Below are 20454 nucleotides of genomic sequence, written 5' to 3'. Positions count from 1 at the left end.
ACTCTCAGTGGCCTGTCTTGACAGAGTGGAATGCGGTGTACTTGGCAAGACTGAGCAGCTCAGGGGCGGTAACTGTCCTCATAGTCCTCGGGAATAGTCCCCCAATGCCTCAGGCACAGTTAAAAGTCGATTGAACTGAAGAATACACAGAGGCTGTTTCCATGATCTTTTCCAGCTCATTACAGGCATTGGTACGATAGAGTCTCTTACAGCGCACATCTAAACATCTTAGCAGGAGAGGTAAGAGAAAAGTGCCCCCGTCTGCCTCAAACTCAACTCCCCAGTGTTCATCCCAATGAATATTCCAGCCTAAGAAATGCTGGGAACAGAACCACTTCTCTTTTTAAGAGAAGTCTTGCTAACCTGGGTCACCTCTGTCTGTGTAGGCATTCACAGATAATGACATGTAACCTTCCAACTTAGGTAGGGTGATTTATTCTTCTTCTCTAGCACTCTAGTGGAAACTGAAGTACGAGCAGTGGAGAAGGTATAGAAAATGAAATGCATGGAAATCCAAGAGTCTATCTAATGCACTAATTTCTGTCAGCTACCTAAATCTTCTGTTGTCTGTAGTAAGAGGCTTCTTTGCCAAGTACCCTTGAAAAGGCTCGGTCTAATAGAAAGCTAATCTCATGTAATAGGCAACCCACTGCTTAAAGTATTGCATCAGGAGGCTGTCTATCTGGATCTTCCTAGGGACACCATTTGTCTTGTATTTTAAGACCTTCTCAATTTATCTGTATCAACGAGGGAAAACGGGAATGGAGATAATAGCCAATAACAGCCGCTTTATTTTCCTCCCCGATAAAGACGTCCTGGGTTTTCATTTTGACAGCTTAAAACAGAAATTCAATCATTTAAAGGTCAAAGAAGTAGTAGACATTATCCCAGGAGTTCCTGATCTATGAGCAAATTACATCTGTGAGATCAAAGATGCCCAGAAGATTGAACAGACTAATAAATAGACTGTCTGTAATTGCCAAAAGGACAGTTTGCAGGCGGTTCTCACAAAATGGGAAAATAACAACAGAGAGATAGGACTTGGTTTTCTGTTGGAATACTATACATACCAAACTTGGAGAAGGTCAAACATGACAGCCTACACACTTTCCATAAAATATATTTGCTCTGGAATGAACAGTTAAGTTCAACCCGAGGAGCTCCCAAACCAAAGTACACAGGAGCTATGCAAGGCCAGTCGTAGGTAACCTGGCACTTAGAAGGCAAAGTGGATGACTAGTACGCAGTAAGATCTATTCCTGGTGATACTGTGGTTCTTCCGGCAGCTCTGCCATGGCTCTTTGAAGGATATATCAGGGCAGTTAGGTGCTAGAAGGGACTTTAAAACAAGTCTGGAAATTGCCAGCCTCATGATTCTTAGAGGAAGAAAAAAAATGGTAGATAACTGTCAACCTCTCTCCCTCACTCTCTCTGTCTCCTCATTGGGATCTATACTTGAACGGACTGTAGTCACAGCTACAAGCACTGCAGTTTAACTACTCATTAAATACCAAAGACTGTGGAAGGAGCTTCGGGAGCATAGCTCATTTACTCGCCCTAGCAACCTCTGACCTGCCTTTTTTCATAAGGGCAAGCAGAGGCTCAGAGACTAACACGCAGGGGGCACAGTCTTACTAGCGATTGAGCAAGCCTCTGAACTCAAGTTCATGTCTGTTAGAACCCATCTTCTCCATTCTTGAAGCTTCAACATGGTGGATCTCCGTCTTGAGGATATATGAGAATCAACAGGGGAGTTGGGCAGGGGAATAAATCAAAATGATTGGGGTGGGATCCAAAGATCTGGAGGTATGAACGTGTTCCCCTAGGATCTCAGAAGCAGGCTGTAGTAGACTGCACTTTCCAAAAACACTCTACTGCTTGCAGGGATATCTGAATGAGGTTTGGAGTTCATGAATAAGAATTATGAAGAACTGCCTAGGGCCAGCTCTTTAGGCAAATCTACATCATAAATATCTAATTGCCTTCTTCAAATGCATCCATTTCTAAAGATCGTTTCCTTGTGTCTTAAAAGTCCATCAACATAGACCTTAAAGTAGTTACGTTGCAAAATAGCACAATTTTTAATATTTTCTTTCCAAAGTGATTGCAAATATTAGGATAAAAGAAAGATTCTTAAAACAGACTTTGGTATACCAAGCCAAGAAGCAAAGGCATTAGCAGTTTAATAGGTTTTGGAATGGGGAAGGGAGACGAGAGGGCACTGAGGGAGAAGAACCGCATTCGATGCTTGTTGAATCTGAACTCTGCTTTATGTAGCCCTGAATTGTGACCAGCTGCTTTCATGATTTCTCCAATTGGTCTCCAGCGGCCAACTCTGACCCAGCTCCCTCTTCCCCCACTTCCTTGTTTTAAATGAGATCTGGTTTTACTTAGATGAATTAAATGTCACTATATTTGTTTCTGTGGATTGTTCCAGCAAAAATTACAGCATCAGTGTCTGACTTTAAATGTCTCTAAGACTGTCTGCTTCTCTGGGCTATTTATAGCTGCCTTTTAAACACGCTAATAAATGCTTTTAGGTAGCCATTGGTCTGCTCCCCCTTGATGGAGCCTCGGAATCGGTACACTTCCAAGTACCAGCTGAAAATACCTGTTTTTCTCTTCTTTGCAAAAGTAATGCATGTTCATTGTAAAATTTTTGAAATTGTAAATAGACAAATAGAAGAAAAGGGGGGAGAAAAAAAAAAAACGATCATACCAGAGAGGGCCACAATTCACATTTTGTTTCTATCATTCTGTCTTTTCTCCATGTTTAAATGTATTTAAACTTAAAAAATTATATTGTACAAGCTGTTTTATAGTCCTCTTTCATTTTTTCCACCAAACAATATGTTTTCTATTTTTTCTGGCATTCTACTCTCTCACATTTAATGACTACGTTAAATATGATGAGTAATGATATGATTGTACCATTACCTATGAAACAATCCCACATTTATTAGGTGGCTAAGCCGTAGCCAAAACTTGCTACTACAAATAGCCCTACAAATTAGCCAAGTCTCTCCGCTCATTCATGATCGTTTCTTTAGGATAAATTTCTACACGCGGAATTGCTAGATCAGAAGCCGAACCAAATTCATAGACTTTTGCCACATGTACCCAACTCACCTCCAGAAATAGTTCAAATTAAATAAATAAATATCTGTATAATATAATGTAATAAATATCTGTATAATATAATGTAATATTGTATCTTCGAAATGGCCGTATAATAACATGCATTCCTCTTAGGAGAACCACATTTCTAATAATTCAATCATCATTTTAACAAATTTTATTAAACACTTTTTAGTGCCAGGCATTTATTTTTTCAACTCCAGATTTCCAGGGAGTTCTGCAGCATAGTTACACATAGTTACCATGCTAAAAATTGTCAGTTCTAGGGAAGCCGCTAAGCAAAAGTGGACAGAAAGACTGTTTTTTGTTTTTTTTTTTTAAACTATGTATGAACTGGCAGCTAGGACAGGGGAGAGGCAAGGTAAATGGAAGCAGTTGAGAGCTGGTGTTTGGAGAACTGGCAGGGTTGATGGTTTTATGGATCTAGGAATGATGATTCTCTTGCTAGGACTGAAACCTCCTTGAGGATATTGCATTGTTTAATTCGTCTTATTCAATTATTTGTTAGTTCACTCCTTCAAAGTCTAATTAGTGAGGGTCCACATGCTGCTTATCTCTCTAGCTGCTGGGGATACAGTGGTAAATAGGACGAGGAGAGCTTTTCTCAAGGAATTTACAATCTATTCTGTGCGGCAACCCAGCCAACAAACAAACAAATCCATCAGTTAGAGGTAAGCATTTTGAAATAAATAAATCACGTTAACGAGACAAAATAACAGTATGGGGGCGAGTCTTACTTTATATCCTCATCAGACAAGACCTCTCTGGAAAGGTGGCCTTACAGATGAGACATCAGTGATGATAAGAAGCCACACAGGCAGAAAAGGAAGTGCAAAGGCCCTGGGGCAGGAACACCCTTACTTGTTAGAGTAGAGTTTAGCAAACTTTTTCTGTAGAACGCCAGATAGTAAATATTGTCGGCCTTGTGGAGCACATGGTCTCTGTTGCAACTACCGGGGTCTACAGGGGAAACGTGGCAGTAAGTAGCCGTAGGCCATGAATAAGCAATGGTCTGAATGTGTTTCAGTCAAAGTTTATTTACAAAACAACCGAAGAGTTGGACGTGCCCCCATGGACTGTAGTTTTCTGCCCCCTGCGTTAGTGAAAAAGGGAGATTGGATAAGGAGAGAGAGTGAATGGTGAGAAGACTGGGAGATAATTTTCAGAGATGGGCAGGGGTCAGATATATACAATCTGTATACAACACTGATTATGCACATTACTCTAATTGCAATGGGAAGACACTGGATGGTTTTAAGTAGAGGAGTGACATGTTTTGATTTTATTTTTAAAAAGATGAGATCCAGGTACAGTAAGGGCAGAAAGAGGGGATCTCTTAGGAAGCTGTTGCTGTGGGTCCATTGAAGACCTGGTCCATTAAAGACATGGTGGTTTTGACAATGATGAGAAGTGAGCAGTTTTAAAATCTGCTTTGAAGGTGAGCCCACAGGACTTGCTGCTCATGTCCATAATGGGAGTAAAGGAGAGTGAGAGACCAGCACTCTTGCATACAGGAGATGCTTTTAAAACGTAAATTAAACTGAATTGTAACTGAGTGCTTTCTGTTTCAAGAAACAAAAGCGATCCCTTGTTAATACAAGCAGAAGAAAATATTATTGAAAAGATATCAGGTAGCTTACAGCATCAAGGGAAGTATGAAGAGAAAGACCCTGATCTGAGCAAAATCAAGAGGCCAAATGAAGATCTAACCTCAGGAACTGTCTCCCTGGAAGCCACGGCTTGTGTCTTTCTCTGGGTGACTGAGATGTGCACCATCACACCACTGGCCTCTTGACTCTTGGTAGTTGCCTGGAATCATAGGATTCAGCATGCTTCTGTCACGTCCTCAGGAATCAAAGTCTTGTTGGTGAAGTTCTGATTGGTCGGTCCAAGTTCCCGTGACCCTCGTCCAGGTGTGGGGTGGGGAAAGGCTGTAGTGAGAAGAGGCTTCTGCCTTACCTTCCCATGTTTGCTTTGAAATTTCTCCAACCAATTTTCCGTGGCACAGCCAGAGTGATCTTTTAAAAATGCAAGCCTTGTCATGCTGTGCCCTTGGTTAGGACACTTCAATCGCTTCCACTGCTCTTGGGAGAAAGACCCAAATCTTTAATTCTACCTAGTAGGTCATTTATGCTCTGTCTCTATCTCTCTCTCCAGCTTCAAATCCCCGACCCTACCACCACTCCACCCCCTGCCTCGTATTCAGTTCTTTGGAAAGCACACCCTACTCATCTCTGAGTCACGGAGCCTCTGCAAATGCTGTTCTTCTGCCTGGGAACCTCGTTTTCCCTTTCCTCTTAGACTTGTCCTCATTGTTCAGATTGTAATCCAGACATCCATCTCTCCCAGACTCCATAACGACCCAGGATTATAAGCTATTGCGAGAAACAGAGGAGAAACGTTCGTTCAAGTTAAGGGTTAAAGGAAGATTATAAGGACAGCTTCCAAGGTGGTAGCCATTGTAGCCTTTTATATTATGCCATTCATTCCTTACAAAAACATTTTGAAATAAGTCAGCTATTGTCCTTATGTTTTAAATAAACACAATGCGGCTTAAAGATATTTGTTAAGATGCAGATATCATACAACTAAGATGTGGTAGAACCGTAACTGGAATCCAAATCTTTGATCTCCATTTTCCTGCCTTTTAACTGCGCTACTGGAGGACCCTGTTGTGTAACTTGGACTGTGCCCCGTGGTAACAGGAGAAGGATATTTACATTTCAGAAATATCACGCGGGATGAAAGTGGCAAGAGATGGGTTAGCAGGCTGTTAGGTAAACCAGGTAAAACCAGGTTCTTAACTGATCAGGAAAGCTTGAATTCAGTGATAAAATGCAGATGAGTTCCTGTAATGATAGGTTCTTGTGAGAACCAGGCCTTAAGATTAGCTGAGCACAAAGGATGCAGCAGCCACAGGCACCTATCAATAGTGAGAGCCTTGACAATGAGAGCGCCGCAAACAAACGAAAATAGGGCAGCAAGGCGTGAGCTGAGAGCATTTTTACCCACAGCGAGAGCCAGGAGAATTGAAGAGCATCTCTCAGCTCCAATGTCGGGTCCCGGACCCAGCTCTCTCCCATCGCCCTCGTGAAATGGTACCATCGCCTCTGGTTCCAGACACTCTCCGACTTCGTACTTCATTTTGCTTTTCTCCTTGGTGTTTACGCCACGGTCTGGGTGATGATCTCCTTTTATTTATTGATGCCCAACTCTCAAATGCCAATCCCACAAGGGTGGGACTCTTCACTAATTCCTGAAGGTGGGTAGCTCCGGCACATATAGAAGCTCAATTTTTTTTAAATGAAAAAAAAAAAAAAGAAGAAGAATGAAAACAGTCAGTCACTAATTCTCCACTGGAGGGTTTTAGAGACCACTGGGGAAGTGCTGTCCTTACACAATCAGGGGAAATTGAACTGTGGTCTCTTAGAGAGATGTTAAGATCTCATGATATCCAGCCTCTGCGTGAAGCCGGGTCCCGCTCAAGGTAAACTCTGAGCGACGGGGGCTGATGTCCAACCAAGACAGGGACGGGCAGGCTGATTTGCAAGATAAGAACAAGAGAAACCTTAAGAGCTGTCTCAGTAAAGCAGGTACATACCATTTAAGACAAAGAATAAGTACAATAAGCGCCTTGTGAATTTCTTTAACCTGTTAACTTTGCCGAGCTTGTCACTCTTTTTTCCTTTAGGTTGGTTCCTCAGATTAAATAGCAAAAAAATTCTTAACGTGAGCTGGAAGTGTATGTATCGTGCACTTAAGAGTGTATGTGTGTGTTGAGAACAAGGACTAGGGGATTTTCCATTTGGTAACAGTTGTGAAAGAGAAAAGCCCCTGGGGTTTGGGGGAAGTGGTGAAAGGACAGAGAAGTGGCCCAGGCGGCTTAATGGTAGGAAATAGTGGTGACATCCGTATTTATTGGGAACCACGTGCTGTCTGCCCTGCTGTTATGCAACTGGGAAGCTCTCTGAGAAAGTTAAAGCATGTACTCTGGTATTTTACAGAAGGGGCAACAGTGCTCATGCGATCCAGATTCAGGAGATAATTACTGAATAACTGCTGTGAGCCCAGCACGGTGCAAGGCGGCTGCCCGTCCCTATCTCGTTCAAACCTCGCGATTACTCAGTAGCCTCGGTAACCCCAGGTCACCCTTAAAGACACTGAGGTTCAGAGAAATGTTACGCACATCAGCCACTCGCGATGAAGAGGACAGATCTGGACCTGGAGTCTACCTCCCATGCATGATTTCTCTACAATACCAAAAACTCATTTTATTTCAGGCTATTTCTTAATAATGAGGTTATTCTCTTTCTAAACCAGAACAACCGGCTATTACAACTCATATTATTTTGGTACTGTCCTGACATCCAGAAAATGGAGAAACAGAATCCCAGACTTCAAATTTCTTCTACTTCTTTATAAAACACAGCATCCTCTGGGGTGAGGCGGAATTTACATAGGTGATACATATTACTTAGCGGAAAACGGGGCTGCAACAAGGATCTCCAGATAAAGTTACGAGTAATATTGTCAGGCTGGATTTCTGCTGCTTCCCAGCATCTACTTCAGTTGGTTGATAACATATTATAAGTTCCTTTCCTATGATGAAACCCCTCTATTCCATAAACTGGCACAAATCTTTCTAAATTGATTCAGAAGGAGAAACTGCAAGGTTATGTCAGGGAAGAGGTAAAATCCATGGTCACCGAGAAGTTGGACCAGGGATGGAGGGTGGGGCTGGGAGGGAGGAAACGGAGAGGGAACAAAAGCTATAGGTGAAGCCACAGGCTGCTGGGGGGTGACAGCAGCTGAGAAGGAAACGTGAGACACCGTGGACCTGTCAACAAAGGAGAGACTGTTTGAAATCAGGGAGTGTGCGGAAAAGGACAGGCAGCGTCCAGCAGGGACTGGGTGAAGCAGGTGTTCAGTGGCTGAATGTCGAGGTCCACCTAAGAGCGTCTGAATGTCTTATGAGGATTCCAGGCAAGATAAGGTTCAGGCTCAATTCTAAGGCAAGAAGCTGTGGGACAGGTTTTGAGCAAAATAACTTGTTTGGGTTCTCCCCTAACTCGTCAAACTCCTCTTTCTTTCCTCCTCACCGACCAGAGCCCACCCCAAGTGTCGTCTGATCACACCTCCCTGGACCTCCCTGTGGCCCCCTTCCCCCTTCCCTTACCACAGACTCTACCAAGAGGGTCTTCAAAGACAATGACCCGCATGCAGAATTCAGGCCGCACTTTCTACTCCGTCAACTCTCACGTTTCCACCAAAATTTATCTCATCTAACAGTTTTGCCAGGAAAGTAACTTGATTACTGATGACTTCATGAAACTCATTTACATGCTGAAGAAAGTACTTGTTCACCTCAAAGGGCATGGGCATGAAAAAGTGAATTTTACCAAAGATATTTTAGACCTTTATTTGTGGAGCATCTCAAATTATACAGAGATGATAAGTATTGCTGTTCATGTGTTTATATTAAGTAGATGCTAGGGACAGTTCACATTTTATTATCAGAGTGACAGAGGAGTGTAAAGTCTTAGCCACTGTGTTATACCTCAGCATGCTAATGGAGAGCTTAGGTTTGAAGAACTGCCTGCAGAGTGGCCTGCTTGGTAAATGGCGGAATTTGAGAGGACGTGGCAAAACAGCAGAGGAATTGCTTCCAAATTGTTGAGTCTGACTGAGGCCCTTTTGTGCATTGAGCAAAGGGGACAGGTACACAGGCTGCCCCTTTGTTTTGTTGAAAATATTCCCCGTCGTCTCTATAGCCCGTTTGAAATGTGCTCTATTCATAAAGGTTTCTCCTTGAATTCATACAAAGATCTAAAAACCTGGGGACTAAAAGCAGATCTCACCAGCCAAAGTAGATTAAGGAACAGTTTTTAATGTCTTGACTTAGTACCATGAGCAAAGGTCTGAGAAAAGTCATTGTCAGGATTGGGTGTGCTCACCCCTCTGACTTTCTCACATGTGTCTGCAGTGCTTTCCTGAGTACCTTTGCAAATTGTAATGGACTTGGATGGCGTTCTCAGGAAGAGCCACCATCCTCACTGTGCGTTGCCTCTTAATCTAAGCCACATTTGTAAAAGGACCCCACGTCACGACAAAGAAATTGCATGTAATGACAAAGGTCCTTTCTTACCTCTGTCATTAGTCGCTGGGCAAAACAGTTTGAAACTGGTGTAGAAGAGGGACCTTAGATTTAGCATTTACTTTTGAGTTTTATATCCCACGATTTTGTAATTGCAGTGATCATATTTCCATTTTTATTTTTAAAGAAAGGAATTTTGCAATCAATGAAATAGCCACCATCAGTTTCAGGAGAGCAGGAAACACAGCATGTGAAAAGAAATACAGAAGTAGGAGCACTGAAAATACTTTTTCATCACGGAATCGATGGGGACAAGATGATTAGGAAAGCATTAAGGCAATTTTAAAGCCCGGCCTCAATTCTGAGAAAAACAAATGTTAAATATAGAATGTCCAGTCAATCAGTAAGCCTTATCCTCTGTTACTTAATGGCAAACAGTGTTGTCTAGCCATTTTGACAAAAGGGCCGCTGTAAACGCCTTAGCTCATGGTGTCGGCTGAGAGATGGTTACTATTAAATAAGATTAGTTTGGTTATGATCTATCGTTTAGCTTGAAAACAGTTGTCTTTTTGGAAATGCATCATTTACGTGGTGGGAGAAGCAAAGGATAGATGAATAAAAGTATGCATTCAAACAGAATCTGAAAGCGTTTCTCTGGATAAGTTGAAATGAATGATCGTGATAATAACCCACTGCAGAGGACGTGATGGGTTGGGGGTAGAATTCTCACAGCTGTTAACTTGGATCCCTGAAATTGTTCCGTTATTCAGAAATACTTTTTCTACATACTCACATTTGCTCACTTGTAGCTTGCATTAGTGAAGTTTCATTCCCAGTTAGCATACTGTTGAAGGTATATGAAAAACGGCTTGTTTATAACAGTTGTTGGCACTCTCGGAATTCACAGGGACGCCGACCAAACGCCACTGCAAATAAAAACCTTTCCTTTTTCTTTTGGTGGCAGGAAAGAGCAGAGTCACACAGTAGCTCTTGATTTACGAATCGAGTGGTGCTTTCTCATTCTCAGACTCCCACGATGCGTACAGTTCCCTTTAAGGAACTGGCTTAGAAGGAAGCCTTTACCAAGAAAATAACCCTACCTCCAAATCTCCTTCTTAATTTGCAATCATGTGGGCCTTTGATTATAACTGTCCCGTTCTCATGCCTTGAATGATCATGTGAGAGGGAGTGGAAACTGACGACCGTGAATAGCTTCTTGTTTGTAAAGTGTCCTTCAATGGCAAGTCAGACAGGAACCTACAACGAATCACATATATTCTGGGCAAAATTTGTGGGAGTATTTTACCTTCAACATTCCAATAAGCATCTTGTCAGCCTTGGGTCCCATCCTGAAAGTATACAATTGTCTCCCGGAAACACGGCTGAAGTGGTGACCAAAGAGAGGCTGTAACTCTTCAAAGCAGATCTGGGGGACGGCTGGGTGAAGTGGCCAGGGCGGGCGGACAGACAGGGAGAAACGCGGACACGCCTTACAGGACATTTTGGCTGTAACCAGTGTCCATCCTAACTGTGGTCCACCAAACAAAGTGTTTAGTGTAAAGAGGGCCCGATCCCTGGAGAAGCAGAAAAATGATTCCTGTTGACGGGAGGGAAATTAACTCATTCCTCCCTTTTCCTAGCAGAGAAGGCGCTGGTTAAGTACTTGGTGATTAATTGTCTTGGTTGGTTTCAAGGGGTGTCTCCATGTCCGGAACGGTATTTACACCCACGGAATGTTCTGTGCTGCCGAGTGGCAGGATCCTCTAATCCAGAGCCTTGCCTCCCCCTTCCACGCCCCTCCTGCACCTGGCACAGGTAGATGATGTGGAAAACATATTCTAGTAATTACTAAACTGTTAACATTGGGCCCCAGTGACTCCTTTTTTGGCAGAAAAGTAACTAAGGACCATTTAATACTGAAAGTTTAAAACTTACTTTGAGATTTGAGCTGGAAAACTATTGGTCTATATCAAGGATGCTAAAAGCAATAATGAGAGTATGTATCAATATAAGTTGATCTTTTAAAGACTGAATGGATTTGGAGGGAGGAAAATGATTGTGCCCAGTCATAGCTGTGAAACCGTCAGCAATACAGTGAAGAGCTGGTGAGAAGAGTCCAATTGCAGCATTCTCCCTTTAAGAGGGAAGCAAGATTAGCAGCAACCTTGGCAAATTTTCGGCTTCTTTTCAGAGGGAAAGAGAAAAGCTTCCAGTGTCCAAAAAAAAAAAGAAAAAGGAAAAGGAAAAGAAAGAAAGAAAAAAGAAAAAAGGATGGATGTTTTGAAACAAAGGCAGAAGCAATCTTATACTTTATTGAAAGCTTACCTGGGAGTGGTTTTAACTCCTCTGGGGTTAAGAAAGATTTTTTTCCTCTCAAGACCGAAGGTGGAGCTAGGGTAAAGGAATTGAGTCTGAAATAGCATCCCTGTCAGTTCTGTTCTGAAAAGTACACAGGGAGGAAAAATCTCCGTGGAAGAGAGAGGAGGCCACAGGTGCAGAAGGCGAGGGACCGTCTATGATACAACCTGTATGTAAGTTACATTGTAACAGGAACGTAGAAACCCTTAACTGCCTCTTTTTTCTAAGGAAAACCATCTGACTTAGAAAGCCTCTAAGACGGCCAGACAAATACCTGAGTTCTATTTTGCCTCTTTACGTTACAGATTATTTTGTTTTCTAAATGCCCTCAGGCCAGAAGAGTCTACGAAATGAAGACAATTTTTTTTTTTTATGTCAGGTCAGAAGAGGTAGTGAGGACCCATTTGGGATAATCATAGTGTTTACTGAAGCCTTATGCATGTATAAAAATGTTATTTTCTCTAATGGCATATTTTGTTCCTGTAATGACTGAGTTGAATTCTCAACTGAACTGAGTAATCAATACTAAATGCCTCTGTCGCGCAAATCAAGTCGTAGCTGTTTCGGATGGCATCAGATTGCTTCCAGTGGGGCACGTTGCTCCAGAGATGGAAATTAAAAGCAAGTGTGTGGAATTTTCTGTTTTTCAGGTTTGAAGTGAAAACTCACAAACAGCAGTCAGTACCCCTAGAACAGTCGCCGCCCCAGGAGCCACCCGGATGCCCGAAGGGCAGTAGAAAGCATGAGCTTCTACGGCAGCAGCTACCCGATCGTGAACGTGGACCCCAAATACCCGGGCTACCCCCAGGAGCACGTTCTAGCCGAGAAGCGAAGAGCCAGGCGGCGTCTCCTGCACAAGGACGGCAGCTGTAACGTGTACTTCAAGCACATTTTTGGAGAATGGGGCAGCTACGTGGTGGACATCTTCACCACCCTCGTGGACACCAAGTGGCGTCACATGTTCGTGATATTCTCGTTGTCTTACATTCTCTCCTGGTTGATATTTGGCTCTATCTTTTGGCTCATAGCCTTCCATCACGGAGACCTGTTGAACGATCCCGACATCACGCCTTGTGTGGACAACGTCCATTCCTTCACGGGGGCGTTTCTATTCTCCCTGGAGACCCAGACCACCATCGGGTACGGTTCCCGCTGTGTCACCGAGGAATGTTCTGCGGCCGTGCTCATGGTGATCCTTCAGTCCATCTTAAGCAGCATCATAAACACCTTCATCATTGGGGCTGCCTTGGCCAAAATGGCGACCGCCAGGAAGAGAGCCCAGACCATCCGGTTCAGCTACTTCGCCCTCATCGGCATGAGAGACGGGAAACTTTGCCTCATGTGGCGCATCGGTGAATTCCGCCCCAACCACGTGGTAGAAGGCACGGTCAGGGCCCAGCTTCTCCGCTACACGGAAGACAGCGACGGGCGGATGACGATGGCATTTAAGGACCTAAAGTTAGTCAATGACCAGATCATCCTTGTCACACCAGTAACGATCGTTCATGAAATCGACCATGAGAGCCCTCTGTATGCCCTTGACCGAAAAGCCGTGGCCAAAGATAACTTCGAGATTTTGGTGACGTTTATCTATACTGGCGACTCTACCGGGACGTCTCACCAATCCAGGAGTTCCTACGTTCCCCGAGAAATTCTCTGGGGCCATAGGTTTAATGATGTCTTGGAAGTGAAGAGAAAGTATTACAAAGTGAACTGCTTACAGTTCGAGGGCAGCGTGGAAGTCTATGCTCCCTTTTGCAGCGCCAAGCAACTGGACTGGAAGGACCAGCAGATCCACAACATGGGAAAAGGCCCGCCAGCCCAAGGACCCGGCACATCAGACACCAATGTCAGAAGAAGGTCATTTAGCGCCGTTGCCATCGTCAGCAGCTGTGAAAACCCAGAGGAGACCACCACCTCTGGCACGGATCAGTGTAAGGAAGCGCCTTACCAGAAAGCTCTCCTGACTTTGAATAGGATCTCTGTAGAATCCCAAATGTAGTCCTGAGTTGTAAGTACAGAGGGCTCCCAGTCAATGTTTTTACCCCCTAGCCAATCGCCGTAAGGCAAGTAGTTATCGACAGAGCTTTTAAAGAAGGTGATAGCTGTCTTTGATGGTGAAGGAAGATAAATAGAGCAGGTTAAACTTGATAAAAGATATCTAAGCATTACATCATATCCAACTGTTTAACTTTTTTTTTTTTGGCTAGCAAATTTTGTGTTAGGGGTGCTATTAAGAGGCCTAATTGATTAATTTAAATTTCATCTCCTTTTGTTATTCCGTATACTTGTATTGTCAGTTGGAGGTATAATATTCAATAATGGGGAACAAAGGTAGGACACTGGGATAATAGAAAGTAGAAGGGAGAATAGCATGAATAATAAAAATTTTAAATGGATCCAAATCGGTAGTATGAGTTACCTATAAAGACATTATATCATATATTCAAGATGTGCAAGGGATGCGTTCGGTAGATTGTAACGTTGAGCTGTTTAACTGTGAAGTCAGTCCCTGTGTTTGCCCCGCAGAGTGTCTCGGTATCAGCTGGCAGAGGCAGTGGCCGTAGGAAGTAACAATGCCCCCGGTTCTGACGGTGAATCCCCTGCCACTTGCCAGGTAATGATCAAGCAGTGCTAGAAGCTACTTTTTCTCTCATCCGTGAGGCAGAAGAAAAGTTGGCGTTATTACTCAGAGAGGTATTTCTCTCTTAAATGCTCTGTTTGACTCCAACAAATGGCTCGGGGGGTGGGGGGGGGGCAGAAATAAGGCACACAGGAGCTTTGTAAAGTGTGTGACAAGGGGACTGCTTATGTCCACCTCCCCACACCTTCTTTGAGGAAGGACAAGAAGAAGGATCGGGACCCTAGAGATGGGGTGAGGGAATGGAGAGCCGTAAACATCCTCAGACTCTTTGAGAGAAAACGTGTTCCTGGAAGACTGGAGCTCTGGCTACACGAGGGATGGAACCCTGTTTTTTTGGGTTTTTTTAGCAGTTGCGGTGGGGTTAGGAGGTGGGGAGGCTGTGAGGGGAAAAGTATTTATTTGTGCCTAGAAGCAATTATGTATGGGTCACTTTAGAAAACACAAATAACTTGAATTGTGAATTTTAAGAAACGCTTCCATTGAACTTGGAACAATCATTTAAATGCAGGATTTTGTGGATATAATTAAGGTGATTTTAATGCACATTATGAAGTGGGTCAGCTACGTGCTTTAGAATTGCTTAAATTGTAGGACAGGAGATAAATGTGTATACTCTATTTCCACCTTAAAAGATGTTAATCATGATTACTTTAAACACAAATCCAATCACCTGCGAGTGAAGAGGCACTCACTCTAAGCTTTATCAGTTGAAGACTTACGAGCTATATTCCGAATTATCTGTGTTATTTTTTACATTCTTGCTGAGCTGGTAATAAGTATATGCCACAGGTTTTCACGTGTTTATTTTATTTAAATATATATATACACACACACAGTTTTTGCTTTTTTCTGGAAAATCTCTCTCTCTCTCTCTCTCTCCCCATTTAAATTAAAGCACACAAGTAAATTTTACTGAATCGCAGAGTCCAAGATTACCAACAGAAGTAAAATGTATAGGTATATAAAGTTTTTCTTCTGTTTGCCTTCTTTTTTCTCCTTTTTCCTTCTTCCCTCCCTGCTTTCCTTCTTTCCCTTTCCTCCTCCTTTCTTTTGCCTGTGAGCAATAAAGTTATTTTATGATGCACAGGTGCAAAGCTTGTATTCCTGTTGTTGTATGGATAAGAGATCTGTTCAGGTCACAGGTTGCAAAATCGTCCTGAAACGTAACATCAGAGTGCTAAATAATGCGTTTCCTTCTTCCGGTCTTGTTTCAGGAACGCAAAACCCATGTTTTTAAAACTGCACATGCCCTGTAGAGTCGGATTTTGGAGCAGCAATTACTCAGCTAAATTAGAATATTACAATCCACCAAGTAGAAAACAGCCAGCACTACAGCAAACAAACTTGCCCCCTTTTTGGGCATGTTTCACACCCGTCTAGTTTCATTCACTTTCCTTCCTGGACTCTGCTCGTTCGCGATCTTGCTTTGTTAGTATCCGGATAGAGGTGTCACTGTCCAGTAAACACACTCTGTCGGGCTTCGTGCCTCTTCCATCAAATTCTCTTACCCAGAATAGAATGTACAATCAGCAACCCCATGTCATAGTTATCTCCCATTTTCTGTTTAGATTGATAACACACTTTGACACCCCAATGAGTTACATAATAATAAAGATCTTAAAATTGTGCAAAAAGTGTGTGCCTATGCTAGTGGAAATTCTGTGGCTGTGGTCAGCGGGGGGGACAGGGCACCCAAACCGAGATTGCTGTTTCATAGAGTTAGGATGTGGGCAGAATTAGAAACCATTTTTTATTCGTTTCTAACAGCTTGCAGAACAGCTCTATTCAAATGAACAATTAAGTGCTCCTGTAAGCATTGCTAGAAACCTCCCTGCAAAATAGCATTTCTAGTTGGAAGTGCTCTGTCGATGATGAGAATATTTTTTCTTCTGGCATTCGTCTCCCCCTAAAAAAGACATTATTCCGTAGACCCAATTAGAAAATAAATCGTGGCATCAAGGCGCTGCTCCACCGTGTTTTACAGCCTGGGAGGAGGGAACACAGGAAGAGAGAAGGAAACGCTGTTTCCATGGACCACCAGCTCATCAAGTACCCTTAGGTGCTTTGCACAGATACACTTAATCCCCACACAGAAGACAAAGGGGTGGATATTTTTAATTTCCACGTCATCAAATATCTCATTCTTAACTTCATCCTGACTGACACATTCCCAACTGGGATAATAAAGTGCCCAGGTTAAAAAAAAAATTCCAACTGTGTTTCCCAGTCTCCCTTGCAGCCGAGGGTGGAGTGGAGGGTATGCTTCTGTGACATAGTTCTGACCCACAAGGTGCCAGCAGAACTCTCTGGATGTGACTTCTAAGAAGGCTCTTTGGCTGCGGCTGGCTTAGCGGTCAAAGGCCCTCTTACCTTCATGCATTCGTCCTCTTCCTCACCTGGGCCTCAGACTTGGCGGCTGGCGCTCCTGAAGCCCTTCTCTTAAGAGTGAGAATCAGGGATGCTCCTGACGAGGGAAACTGGACGAGTAAGAAAGAGCGCAGCGCTTCCCTGGTGGCGCTGCGGTTGAGAGTCCGCCTGCCGATGCAGGGGTTCGAGCCTCGGTCCGGGAGGATCCCACATGCCGCGGAGCGGCTGGGCCCGTGAGCCATGGCCGCTGAGCCTGCGCGTCCGGAGCCTGTGCTCCGCAATGGGAGAGGCCACAACAGTGAGAGGCCCGCGTACCTCAAAAAAAAAAAGAAAAAAAGAGCGCAAGCCTAGATTGCACATCTCCAGACTTCTGCAGGGGTGACAATAAATACGATTCCAAACTGACAGAGTGAGCCGTAGATCTAGAGGGAATTAACCAGGAAACAGAGGCTGGGAAGGAAAAAGAGGATGTACCAGTTATGTCCAACCTGAACTTGTAGATGCCATTTCACGGAGTGGGTCTCTGTGGAAACCACATATTTTCTGGGAGAGTTGAGGAAATACCGCTATGATTGTAAAACAAATACAAAAGAATTACTTTAGGCCTGGAAATCCCTCTGAGACAGTGAGGGCTGAGTGACCTTGATAAGATAACGGGCCAGGCCTGCTGTCGGGCTGCCCTTAACCTTCTTCCATCCCTCCTGCAGAATTACATTCTGTGTTTTAATGGTGACCTGAAATCTCTGCAGACTCAGGCCGGCAAGCACCGTACAGCTTGGGCAGGAAAGCAGAACTCTACCGAGGCTGTGTTTAAGAACCCCCGGCGAGATCAGACTGCATGAGTTCATCCACGTGGACTCTGAATATATAATATACCAAGGAGCCCAGACCCTGACTTTAAATAGTCGTACTTCGTTCTGTCTGAGTTGGCCAGGGTACGTGAGGCAGATTCTCTGGACCACTCTCCTTTAAATGATTGGGCGCTCATTCTACTCGGTTTAAAATACTCTATTAGTTCCATCCATTATAAGCATTGATTCTTCCATTCTGAATATGCTGTAAGACACTATAAGCCCCTGAGTTGTTTTGTTTTGTTTTTTTTTAAGGTAAGCTTTGCCTTCGGACTTCTAGAAACATCCTTTACACCCTTGGCACTCTCTAAATCACAAAGCCCTGCCCCACTTCTAAGTTTGCTGCAGCCAATCTCTCACTCTCTAACTTTCACTTTTAAAAGCACTATGACCCGTGCTCTGGAGAAGAAACTTGTGCACCACACGCAGAATGCAAGGAGGAATAACACAGACAAAGCAGCAGGGAGGCACTTGGCAAACTCTCTGCAAAGGCTGTCTTGGGTGGGAGGGCTTTAAAAATGAAAGCTAGTAACAGACGCAGTTTGAATCCATCTGTGGGCAGAGAGCAAGCAAGGCCTCCTACAGGGACGTTTTCCTGAAGAGGCAAAAGCCTACTGTTGCCTGGACACCGCGATTCCTCCGCATTGCTTTGGAGCTTTTCTTCAGTAAGAAAAACCTTACGTCCAAGTGAATTCCCAAGTTCCTCTTTCACGGCTCTTAGTTTACTAAAGCAACTTCACACAAGCCTCTGACGACCGTGTGGTTGGGTCATGAGATTTGGCCAGGGGCAAGCAGCCTGTTGCTTCATCAGGTCACCCTGTGCTCCTTTCCTCGGGAAATATCCAGGCCTGTGGTTTGGGAGCTTTTGTGCAGAGTTTGGAGACTTAGGTCAACATGGCTGAACGTTTCAAAGTTCAGTAGACTGAGCTGCTGAGCACCTAGCAGGGAACGTTTAAAATAAACGCTTGCCTTTTGCTGTTTGGTCTCATTGATTTATTCTATTTTGTAAGTACTACAGAGGAAAAGAATACTGGATCTCGAGTCTGTCTGTCATCCCAAGAAAAAGCTACTGGGCTGAGATCGAGAGGCTTCTAGATAATGAAGGTAACCTGAGCTGGGTCATCACTGATGTCAGGTTCTCCATGAAAACTCTGGAGACTCCACAGGCCGCCGAGGGAGGCAGGTTAATCATTTTCAGTTCTCAGCAGCCCCGGTGGATGAAAACCCAAACAGATACTAAGTCTTGCTAAATTACATAGCCAAAGAATGCTTTTTCTCTGTTTTGTCATTTACGACTGGGCTTATAAAACCTTCTTAATCACTATCTAAGTAACGTGAACTTGAGACAGAAAAGCCCCAAGAGGTTTGGACCCTGTGAAAACTTCTTTACAGCAAGTTATCAGAAACCTTCAAATTTCCACATAAAATACTTCTGTCACGTGCGCTGCACACTGTGGTTAAAGGCTCTTTATTTGAATTGGAAGCACATGTTGGAGATCAGTTATTTATCGTGCCTTGTGTGCCTGTTGGTTCTATCTGATAGCAGCTTGCCTGGGGAGGGAGGCTGGCCGCGGGGCTGGATTCAGGCGGAGAGGCTGCGTCTGCCAGCCGCTGACACTTCCAGATGCAAAGATTCTTAAGACACCGGGGGTCATCAGCGCACCTAGTCAGAATCCACTTTACATAGGAGGAAAAATGATCTGCCCAATGAGACAAGGCCTCGGAGAGGCAGCCGAGGAAGAACTCACTACGACCAATAACCGGGGCTCTCTGGGATCCCCAGAGGCGATAATTGGTCCTGATGTGCTGCCGGAGATCAGTTTTCTTTGTAATCGTCAAATGGGAAAAGTGACCCCTTGAAGACCCTCTGTTAAATAGAAGCCCGTTATTTTCTAGAAGTGCTCCTGAACAGAACTGTTGGTTGGCCATTGATTTTTTTAGAGAGGCTGGAATGTGGGCAAGGGGGAAAAAAGTGTGGGAAACAGCTGATAAGAGCAACGATGAATGCCGATAATCTTTTCTAGAATGTAAACAAAGTGGTTGAATTTTAAAAGTCTCACCCGTTTCCAGGGCAATGCTAGTGCACAGTGGGGCACAGCCCCGAGCGTGGACCAGCCACCAAGCCTGTCACCTTGGAAGCAGGAGCACTGAGTCTTCCTGCAGGGCCAGCCTCAGGGGTAAGGACACACGGTGAGCAGTGGGGGGTTTTCTTCCAGTGAATGGATGTGCTCCATTTTTTGAGGCAAGCCCTAAAAGGAAAGGAGGCCAACCTGAGACAGACCCAGACACCTGGGCTGACAACGTTTGCTCTTTTTAGTAGTTGTACAACCTGGAGCAACTTAGCTGGAGTTTCTGATTCCTGCTTTCCTTATCTAGAGTTTTTCTTGCTGATTTAAGCTGAGATTGAGCGCAGGCTTACGGACCAGACTGCCTAGGTTTGGATTCTCTGTTTTCTTCCCGCATGACTTTGGGCAATTTTCTTAACTTCTCTGTGCCCCAGTTTTCTCGGCTGTGAGGAGAGGAAACTCATCGTACCCACCTTACAGTTGCTGTAAGGATTAAGCGAGGTAATGTTTGTAAAGTGCTTAGAACAGTAGCTGGCACAGTACGAATGCTAATAATTGTGAGCTATTATTATTATCTCCAGCAGCAGATTCTTAGGTTCTTTTAGTGTTTTGTCAATTAATATACATTCCTTAACTTTTTTTTTTTTTTTTTTTTTTTGCGGTACGCGGGCCTCTCGCTGTTGTGGCCTCTCCCGTTGCAGAGCACAGGCTCCGGACGCGCAGGCTCAGCGGCCATGGCTCACGGGCCTAGCCGCTCCGCGGCATGTGGGATCCTCCCGGACCAAGGCTCGAACCCCTGCATTGGCAGGCGGACTCTCAACCACTGTGCCACCAGGGAAGCCCTATACATTCCTTAACTTTTAATCTGGACTTACTGCTAAAAGAAAAAAAAGTAAAAGGAGCAATCATTTGGTAGAAGGAGGATAAATTATTGGC

The 20454-nt window shown here is 44.0% G+C and overlaps 1 protein-coding gene across 3 annotated transcripts in view; it reads left to right on the top strand.

Annotated features, from left to right (window-relative positions):
- Positions 1-15760, top strand: part of KCNJ16 (potassium inwardly rectifying channel subfamily J member 16) — a 30004-nt gene extending 14244 nt beyond the window's left edge. For 2 of the 3 annotated variants that reach the window (XM_033847488.2, XM_019938686.3), the window contains exon 2: positions 12241-15760. In XM_033847488.2, coding sequence (XP_033703379.1) covers positions 12333-13592 — 1260 coding nt within the window. In that variant the 5' untranslated portion in view covers positions 12241-12332 and the 3' untranslated portion in view covers positions 13593-15760. The remainder of the gene's footprint in view (positions 1-12240) is intronic. The other variant, XM_019938687.3, reaches the window with a different exon arrangement.
- The last annotated feature ends 4694 nt before the right edge of the window (positions 15761-20454 follow it).

This window comes from Tursiops truncatus, chromosome 20 (assembly GCF_011762595.2).
Source record: "Tursiops truncatus isolate mTurTru1 chromosome 20, mTurTru1.mat.Y, whole genome shotgun sequence".
In the NCBI taxonomy this organism is placed as follows: domain Eukaryota; kingdom Metazoa; phylum Chordata; class Mammalia; order Artiodactyla; family Delphinidae; genus Tursiops; species Tursiops truncatus.
Note: the sequence above shows the minus strand (reverse complement) of the source record. Positions and strands in the feature narration are given on the sequence as shown.